General features: G+C 56.5%; 1 protein-coding gene across 1 annotated transcript; it reads right to left on the minus strand.

Annotated features, from left to right (window-relative positions):
- Positions 1 to 45: 45 nt before the first annotated feature.
- On the minus strand, positions 46 to 7868 carry RPL3L (ribosomal protein L3-like). The gene is made up of 10 exons (XM_005866567.2): positions 7768 to 7868; positions 6908 to 7100; positions 5067 to 5235; positions 3592 to 3727; positions 1964 to 2150; positions 1712 to 1872; positions 1408 to 1509; positions 830 to 925; positions 487 to 606; positions 46 to 186 (listed from the first exon to the last, which is right to left on the minus strand). Exons 1-10 carry the CDS (start codon positions 7768 to 7770, stop codon positions 130 to 132), a joined length of 1224 nt encoding a protein of 407 aa, XP_005866629.1. The 5' UTR covers positions 7771 to 7868; the 3' UTR covers positions 46 to 129.
- Positions 7869 to 10092: the final 2224 nt, after the last annotated feature.

Below are 10092 nucleotides of genomic sequence, written 5' to 3' on the forward strand. Positions count from 1 at the left end.
TGTGCGCTCCCGGCCTTTCCATGCCCTCAATTCAGACACCGCGGGAAGAGTTGCCTCCAGCCTTTATTAGACAAGGGGGACAGACGGGGTCTCGCGCGCTTCTTTCAGGCTCCGTCCATCCCAAGCCGCCTACAAGTCTCCCGAGGTCTCCGGCTTTTCTTTATCAAGATGCTTCTTTTGGGGACCCTGTGGGAGTGGGGGGCCGGAGAAGCGTTTATCACAGGGGTCTGGCTCAGAATACTGCCCCTGGCCAGCCGCCTGAGTCACCCAGAGCCGGCCCTGCCGGCCCCTCCCATGGTGATCCCTCCCCTACCTTCTTTTCCAGCAAGAATTAGTGCCCAGGGCTAGACTCCTAAAAGCCCCCTCCTATGGATGAGTGCGGGGGGGGGGGGGCATCCTGCCACCCCAATCTGCTCCAGCTTCCCCACTCTGGAGCAGGTGGGATGTGCAGTCTGAGCCCCAGAGAAGGGCGATGGGGGGACTCACCATGAAGACCCTTTTCTCTTGGGCTGTCTGGAAGCGGCCGTGTCCAAACTTGGAGGTGGTGTCTATGAACTTGAGTTCAATATTCTCCAGGGCCCGGCGGCTGTGGTGCACCAGGAGGGACTGGGGATCCGTGGGAAAGGAGAGCCTCAAGACGGAGGTTCCCAACCCCTCCAGGAGCCCCCAACCCACCCACCCATCTCCTGTCCGAACCCCTCTCTTTTTGCTCTCCCCATCCACTGCCCCTCTTCTGAACAGGCTGGAGGACAGGGCAGGCCAGCCCCCACCCCTCGCAAAGCCCATGGGGCTCCTGCTCCCCAGCTCCCAACCGACTGCCTGCCCTGACCTTCCTCAGTGTGATGACCCGCTTCTTGGTCCCCGCGATGCAACCCTTCAGCATGACGAAATCGTTGTTGACTTCCCCGTAGTGAGGGAAGCCACCCTGTGGGGAGGTGGGTCGGGATCCAGATTGAGTTGGGGGGTAGCTGGGAACCCTGGAAGAAAACCCGTGCCCGTGCCCAGCTGTAACTGGAAGGAGCCAGAGCTGGCCCCCTGGCCAAGAGTGACACCCTCTATCACTGCTGAGCCACACCCTAGGTCTCCTCCCACAGTGTATCGCTTAACAATCTGCATTTTACTCAGGGGGAAACTGAGGCTCAGAAGGGTGGAGTCACCTGCTCCAGCACATACTGCAGCTGGAGTTCGAACCCAGGCAGCCTGTCTCCAAGGCCACAGTCAGAGCTGCTGCACGCTGCACCCCGTGACAGCAGTTGGAGGTACAAGCTCTCTGCAGAGGAGGCTCAGAGAGTGCGGGAAGGAGGGGGTTTGGTGGGGCCTGAGCTCTTGGGGCACCCCAGCACCCCCCACACCTGCCCCACACATGCTCACCAGGCCCCCTCAGCCAAACCGGCTGCCCAACCTCACCAGCGGCGTGATGGACTTGTCAGTCAAGTCGTAGCTGGTGGACGCATTATTCTTAACCACCTTCCCATCCTCTTTGTGGAACCCGCGGCCAATGCGGTAGATCTGCCAGGAGCACAGGGCACATGGAGGGCAGCAGGTGACCCCTGGGGCCAGCACTATGTCCACACCCATCAGATGTGGGCTTAACCCCAGGCACTGGTGGGTGCATATCAGAGCCTTTGGGGAGCGGGCAGTGTCTGGGTCAGGTACCCCACCGGCCGGGGTCTGGTCACAACGTCCCCCCTCACCAGGACTCGGGACACACCTTCTTGTTGAGCTCCGTGCGATGGTGGTAGCCCTTCTGCCCAGCCCGGGCGATAGAGCAGCCCACTCGGGCGGGATGCCAGGCGCCAATGCAGGCCACTTTTCGAAGCCCCTTGTGGGTCTTCCGAGGCAGCTTCTTGGTGTGCCAGCGGCTCGTGACCCCTACAGGTGGGAGGGGCTGGTGGCTGAGGCCCATCTGGCCCCATCCCCTCCAGGCAGCCTTCCAGGAGCTGCCATCTCTCCCCAGCCCTACCTTTGATGCCCCGGCCCTTGGTGACAGCGATCACATCAATGACCTCGCTCTGACTGAACACGCTGTGCACTGGCACCTGCTTCTCCAGCCGGGCCTGGGCCCAGGCCACCTTCTCGGCCACTGTGCCGCCGTTCAGCTGGATCTCCATGATGTGGGCCTTCTTCTGCCGGAAGGGCAGCAGCTTCATCTGCAGGACACAGCGCGCCAGTGAGTTCCCATGGGGTCAAAACCGCATTTACAGACGCCGCATGACTGGCTGTGACCCCTAGCGGGGTGGCATGCCTGCATTCATTCAGTAGACGTTCCCGTGCTGATCTGGCTATGAGCCATGTCCTGTGCTAGGCACTGGGGGACAGCATAGAATGCGACAGACAGGGTCCTGGTCCTCATAGAGCCACCATCTAGTTGGGAAACAGAAGCCAAGTATCTTGGAGAGGAATAAGTCTTCTAGTGGACTATTAGGGGAGAAGGGAATCGTCATTGCACATAGGGTGGCCCTGGATGGCTTCTCTGAGGAGGTGACACCAGTCATAAGAAGGAGCCACTAGGTGAAGATCTGAGGCTTCTGGGACAGAGGGAACCACATATGCCATGGCCCTGAGACAGGGAAGAGCCTGAGGAACTGGGAGGACAGAATGGAAACCAGTGTGTCTAGACCAGTGGTCAACTGGTGGTCCGCGGACCACTGGTGGTCCGTGAGGTCCGAAAGGTTGGCAACCGCTGGTCTAGGCCATGGGGAGCAAGGAGTCAGACATGAACAGCGTCCTGCCGGGCAGGTCTTGTAGAGAGGAACTTGAGTTTTATTCCAAGTGTGGGGTCTAATGCAATCTAATTCATGTTTTTAAACTTCTCTGGCTGCTGCTCTGTGAGGCACAGGCTGGAAGCAGGTGGGGATGCACAGGTGGAAGCAGGAACACGGTTAGGTCACACAGAGTGCTCAGCAATGAGTACTTACAGAACACCTACTGCGTACAAGGCTCTTGGCGGGTTCTGGAGACACAGCACTGAACAGGCAGCGTGGCCCCTACCCCCAAGGAGCTCAAGGGGGATGGACATTAACCAATGACACGGGTAACTAGGAACTGCACGTGTGAGAGTAACTGGGCAGGGGTCGGGGGTAGGGAGGGAGTATCCCTGCTCAGGGCCTATGAAAGGCTTCCCTGAGGTTAGACACCAAGGAATGTTCCAGAATAAGCCAGAGGGTAACCTGTCAGCCCACATCAAGCCAGACCCCATGTACAAACCCCATGGATGCACACACACACTTATAGCAGAAGCCACAGGGAGGAGCTGACAAATGTGGATGCACACACACACACTTATAGCAGAAGCCACAGGGAGGAGCTGGCCTTCTACACCGGGCATTTGGCAGGAGACCCAAGCCCTCTGGGGCATTTCAGGACCTTGGTTGACCACCGGGCATGGGCAATGCCCCACAGCCCGCAGAGTGCACTGGCATCCGGCATGTCATCCCTGGAGCTACGGACAGCCAACCCTTTGGTCCTGTGCCCGGGACTCACAGTATTTTTAGGCTGACATTTGCCAGGGCTCCTGGAGGCTGGGGTGGGGGAGGGGGAGCCCAGCGGTGACCTGGCCAACTGGGTGTGGGCTGAGGTCACGGGGCTGACCTGGGTGTGGACGATGACCCGAATGACCTTGCAGTACTTCTTCATGGCGGCAAAGTCTTTCTGGAGCTGTTTCTTGCCATCGGCGTCTCGCCACCGCTTACAGGCCTTGGTGAAGGCTTTCTTCTTGCTCTTGTGCCTGAGCCATGCACAGAGGGTGCTCAAAGGGGCCGGCTGGGTGGTTCCCTGGGCCCCTGCCCACCTGCCTCCCACCAAACATGGGTCTTAGAACAGTAACTGTCCCCTTCCCTCCTCCTTTTCTTCCTGGGGGAGGCCACTGCCAGGACCTCCCTGGAGTCCCTGGGCTGGCTCCAGTCACCACCTTGGAGCTTATCTGTCCCTCCCTCTCTGGGCCTCAGTGTCCTCCTCTGTAAGCTAGGCTTCTCCCTGCCCCCTAGGGCCTGCGGGTGAGTGCCAGGCGTGCGGGAGCTTGGGAAAGGGGCATGCTGGCCACCTGCCCACACTGATGTGGCTGCGGACCTCACTTCAGAAGCAAACAGCTGTACTGCACATTGTTCAACCCTCACGGGAACTCTGGTTGATGGACACCATAATCCCCATTCTACAGATGAAGAAGCCGAGGCTCACAAAGGTCACAGTCCCTGGATGAGGGGCAAGTTGAAAACAAGACCAGATGGCATTTGCCAGGCACTTTCTCGGTTGAACCCTTGACCCACTTTGTCCATCTAATCCTCACAGCAGCCCCAAGGTGCAGGGACCATTCCCGTTCCCATTGGATGGTGTCTGTGGCTTGCCTAAAGGTGAGGGGTGGGGTTAAGGGGCTGACCTGGGTGTGGCCTCTTAGGCTCTAAGAGGTTAGCCAGCTTGCCAGTGGCCACACTGGCCCACTCTGACTCTAGGGCCCATAGAGGGCCAGGGCTGGGCTGTGCCTACATAAGGAGGGGTGTGTCTGTGAGGTGCCTCAGGTGTGGGGGAGTTTGCCTTGTACCAGGGAAGATTGAGGCCTGAGAATGCCTTTCTTTCTGACGAGAAGAGCTTGTCAGTTGGCTGTTTCCCTTTTCACCCTGGCTGCTAGGGAGCTCGGAGCCCACTCTGATATTTCATCAAATTAGTCCCTTAGCCCTGACCGGTTTGGCTCAGTGGATAGAGCGTAAGCTCGGAGCCCACTCTGACATTTCATCAAATTAGTCCCTTAATTAACCCTGAGGATTAGAATACCTGCTTCCTCTTTTTCCTCTCTCCCAATTTCCTCTCAAGGCTCCTAATACTCATCTTTTACTGAATTGAAGGCATCCTTACACACACACACACACACACACACACACACACACACACACTCACACACTCACACACACACACTCACACACACACACACATACACACACACGCTCACACACACTGCCCTTCACACACTGCTGACACTTCTCCTGCGCACGCCCATCATTCCAGCACAGGGGTGGGGAGCGAAGGGCCCCCATCCCCACCAGCCCACACAGGGCCGCCCGGAGAGCCCTCACCAGTCCTTGTAGAAGCGTCGGCGGCACTCGTCACTGAGGTGCTCCGCGAAGATGGTCTTGAAGCTCCGCAGGCCGCGAGGGGTGGCCACGTAGCCCACGACACCCACCACCACCAGAGGTGGCGTCTCCACAATCGTCACAGCCTCCACCTCCTCCCGCTTGGAAATTTCTGGACGAGACCCAGAGACAGGCATGGGGAGAGCTCCGAGAGCCCACGGGTCAGGGAGACAGAGTGGAAGAGCCAAATGCAGTCCCTCCTGCCTGAGGGAGGACGGAGCACCGCAGCCCCGGGACTGCTGGGGACAGAGACCCGCTCCTCAACCAGAGCCCTCGCCGGCCTCCAGCCCCCAGCCTGCCTGCCCCCTGCCCCTTCTTTCCCTCTCTGCCTGGGCACGGAGCAGCTGCTGGTCAGGGCCCCACAGGTGGCCCACGCGAGCTCTGACACTGAGATCTCAGGCAAGGCCTGACCTGCTCCCTGCCTCAGTTTCCCCACAAGACCATCTGGGAGTTGGCTAGGAGAGCAACAGCCATGGCAGCATCCCCCAAAGGGTGGGGTTAGGCCTCCTTTAGTGGGGCACAAATGGTCATTTTTTTATTTTTATAGTTATAAATGTATGTTGATGAGTTCTAGGAAAAAACCTATAAATTGTCGGAACCCATGATTTTATAGATGTTATGACTGAGGCTGTTACAAAGTAAAAGAAGTTATTTGTTTTAAAAATATATCTGGAGCCCTGACCGGTGTGACTCAATTGGTTGAGTACATCGTCCCATACACCAAAAGTTTGCCGGTTTAATTCCCAGTCAGGGCACATGCCCGGGTTATGGTCTAAATCCCCAGGATGGGACATGCAGAAGGCATTCTATCGATATTTCTCACATCAAGTTTCTCTCTCTCTCTCTCTCCCTTCTCTCTCTAAAATCAATATTTTTTTAAATATATTTTATTGATTTTTTACAGAGAGCTAGGATGAGGGTCTGAGTTCAGTTTGCTGTGATTGAGGCATCCTGCCCTGAGTACTGTGAGCCTGAGCTGCAGGGAGATGGGGAGGACTGACTTTATGCCCAAAGGATCCCCGGGGCCCTGATTCAATATCAGGATCCCTTGACGGTAATAGCTGTTATCCAAGAACATTTAGATACTTTTATGGGCTGAAGTTTCTCATGAAAGGGGTATTGAAAGCTCTTATTTTTGATACAAAGATTCTATGGTTATAGAGTTCTGTAGCTGCAGAACCAGAGTTTAATTGGCCTAAGATGTTTCTGAGGGTCTGGGATTTTGCATCCGTTTGTGCTCAGGGGGACCCATGTGGGGTGGAATATTCCGAGGTGGTGGGTACACACATGTACACATGACAGAGCTGTATAGAACTAAATACACATGTGCACACGCAAACACAACTGGGGAAACATGGGTCAACAAGCATCCTGCTGTGACATAGCTTTCGCTTCACAAGAGGTTTCCATTGGAGGAGACTAGGTGAGGGTACCTAGAATCTCTCTATGTTGTTTCTTACAACCACACGTGAATTTTAATGACCCCAAAACAATAAATATAACTGGGGGCTTGCCTTTGACTCCTAGCTCCTCCACTTACTAACTGGGCCACTGGCAAATTTTATAACCACTCCATTTCCTCACCTGTGAACTGGGGGCAATGACAGGACCCACCTCAGGGGACGGCCATTCCCCCAGGCAGGGCCTTGCCCTCTCTGGAGTCACTTCCCCCTTTGAAGTCCAACCCTGACCTCTAGCATTGGGAAGTTCCTCCAGATCCCCTGGCAGTCAGAGGGACTCTGCCCAAATCCCCCCGCCCTGTGGTCCCCGCTACGGCCACTCACTGAGCCCCGGCCGGTGCACCTCCCGCAGAGTGTGTGTCATGCCGGCCTTGTAACCCAGGAAAGCTGTGAGGTGCACGGGCCGGCTGGGGTCATCCCGAGGCCATGTCTTCACCTTGCCCCGGTGCCGGCGGCTCCTCTTGTGGGGCAGGAAGCCCAGGTGTCCGTGCCGAGGGGCAGAGAACTTCCGGTGGGACTGAGGACAAGAGAAGGTGGAGGTCGGAGCTGGGGTCACTCTGGTGAAAATGGTTGGATGGGCCCAGAGCCCAACCCAGAGAAAGGAGCCAGAGACCCGAGATAGACGCTCGGTGGTCTTCAGTGCCTCCATCTGTCTGCAGTAAAGGAGGGGAAGGTGCGCCCAGGGGCAGTGGCTTATGAATGGAGTTAGCAGCAAGTCCTCCTCACCCACAGGTTTTCTGCCTCAGTGGGCTCAGCCTGGCTGGGTCCAGGCGGGGGAGGCCCACATTGTGGCTAAGGCTACAGACAGAAGGGGCTGCTGCCATCCGTCCGTCTTCTTGCCTGTTCTAGGTCTGAGGTCCCCTCCAATCCCCTACTCCTTTACAGGCCCCAGGACTATCCCAGCTGGGGGAGACTCCAAAAGCCCACCTGCCCCTCCCAGGAAGCCGGCTTGTTCCAGCTCCAGCTCCAGCCCCCCAGCCCACTGACCATGGCCGCGGATCCCTGCAGGTCAGGAACGAAAGGGGCCTCCCCCTGGCCGTCCAAGTTCTGGTCCCTGCGGTCCCCTCCAATCCCCTACTCCTTCATAGGCCCCAGGACTATCCCAGCTGGGGGAGACTCCAAAAGCCCACCTGCCCCTCCCAGGAAGCCGGCTTGTTCCAGCTCCAGCCCCCCAGCCCACTGACCATGGCCGCGGATCCCTGCAGGTCAGGAACGAAAGGGGCCTCCCTGTCAGGTGCTGGAGGTCGAGTGGCAGGGCCAGGACACACAACAGCCAGATCCCAGATTTAGCCCCTGGCAGGAGAGCTTGGTCATCTCCCGTGGCGGGTGTGGGCTCTAGTGCCAGGAGCGGGCTTGGCCTGGGCGGAGCGATGGGGGGACATCAAATGGGCATGGGGACGCTTGGAGCCAAGGCTGGCACTCCTTTCCTCAAAGGCCCTGGGAATGGGCCTTTGCTTTCTTTCTTGTGAGACTTGCTCCCAGGAACAACTTGGCCTCGGGGGAGGCAGAGAAAATCTCTCAGGGGCTTCTCTGGGGCAGCTGCTGGGATGAGGGTCTGAGTTCAGTTTGCTGGCATTGGGGCATCCTGCCCTGAGTACTGTGAGCCTGAGCTGCAGGGAGATGGGGAGGACTGACTCTGTGCCCAAAGGATCCCCGGGGCTCTGGTTCAATATCAGGATCCCTTGACGGTAATAGCTGTCATCCAAGAACATTTAGATACTTTTATGGGCTGAAGTTTCTCATGAAAGGGGTATTGAAAGCTCTTATTTTTGATACAAAGATTCTATGGTTATAGAGTTCTGTAGCTGCAGAACCAGAGTTTAATTGGCCTAAGATGTTTCTGAGGGTCTGGGATTTTGCATCCGTTTGTGCTCAGATCCTGTGCTACTAAAATATCACAACTGTTTGTTTTTGTTGGTTTCTAATTACAATGCTACTTTTTGTTGTTAATCCTCACCAGAGGATATTTTTCCCATTGATTTTTAGAGAGAGTGGAAGGGAGGGGGAGAGACAGAGAGAGAAACATTGATGTGAGAGGGACACATGGATTGGTTGCCTCCCACACCCACTGGGGCCCAGGATAGGAACCTGCAACCTTGACTGGAATGAAACCTGTGACCCTTTAGTTGGTGGGCCAACGCTCTAACCACTGAGCTAAACCAGGTAGGGCACAAAGCTACTTTGAATACTTTGGGCTGAGCCCCAAGGGAATAAAAACACAGGGAAGGGGTAACCCCTTCCACTGAGGGAATGAAGCATAGAAGAAACTGCTGCAGACTCAGGGCAGAGGGAATGCCATTGGAGCTGGAGCGCTATAGGAAATTTGGGTGTGGTGGGACTGGCTCCAGGCACACAGGCCAAGGGCAGGAGGGTTGGACACAGAGCCACAAGCTACTTGGGTTCCTCCCTCGAGCTTCTGCTGCATGATCTTTGAGTCCCTCTGCTCCCAGGCAGCAGCAGAAGGTCCTCATCTCAGCACTGTCAGGTCATCATGGCAAAGGCAGAGGCTCAGCCCTGCCTCCATTGGGTTCCCTCGTTCCGTCCGATGTTGCGGGCCAATGTTGATTCTTTGGGTCTGACAGTGTGTGATTCCAAGAGTTCATGATTTGAAGAGGTGTCATTTCTGTGATTCCAGATTCTGTGTGTCCATAGAGTTTATGGCTCTGTGTCTCTGGGCCCAGCCTTTGGGCAGTAAATGACCAGCAGCCACCCTCCTTAGTGCTGGCCAGGGGCCATGCATGCCAGGTGTGGAGATCGCAGAGGGCAGCCAGCAGGGCCTGGTCAGTAGAGGTGCCTCAGGGACACAACAGTGCTCAGGACCAGGATGAAACCATCAGAACAGGACCAGAGCACCCTGTGCCCCAAATAGGAACCACTTCTCTCTATAAATGGGGGCTCTCAGGGGCAAGCCCTGCCTTCTGCTCTGCCCCAGGCAGGCCCCCCAGGAAAGGCCCCCCAGAGAAGGCTGTAGGAAATGAGCAATCCAAGAGGCATCCTGGAAGAGTTGATGTTGTTTATGAGTAGTTGGTGGTTTGCTCTGCTGCCGAGTTCTCCAGGAGAGCCCAGCTGTGTTCATCTTGTTCCTCACTACACTTGGCACAGGCCTTAATAGTTTACTTATTCAGTCTCCTTTTATTATTTATTTCTTTTTAAATATTTTTATTGCATTTTAGACAGAGAGGAAGGGAGGGGGGAGAGAGAGAAACATTAATGATGAGAGAGAATCATTGATCAGCTGCCTCCTGCACGCCCCTTACTGGGGATGGAGCCCGCAGCCCGGGCACGTGCCCTTTACCGGAATCGAACCCTGGACTCTTCAGTCTGCAGGCCGACGCTCTGAGCGAAACCGGCCAGCGCTTGTGTTTAGAATGTAAGCAGGGACATTCCATAGAAACCCGGGAGGGCGCCACCTGTGCATTGGCGGCGCATGTGCATTGGCGCTTCAGTCCCACGAGGGGGCGCCCACGCTGTGAGGCGCTGCCGAGCCCGAACGTGGGCGTGTCGAGAGC

The sequence above is a fragment of the Myotis brandtii genome, unplaced genomic scaffold, assembly GCF_000412655.1.
Source record: "Myotis brandtii unplaced genomic scaffold, ASM41265v1 scaffold233, whole genome shotgun sequence".
NCBI lineage: Eukaryota > Metazoa > Chordata > Mammalia > Chiroptera > Vespertilionidae > Myotis > Myotis brandtii.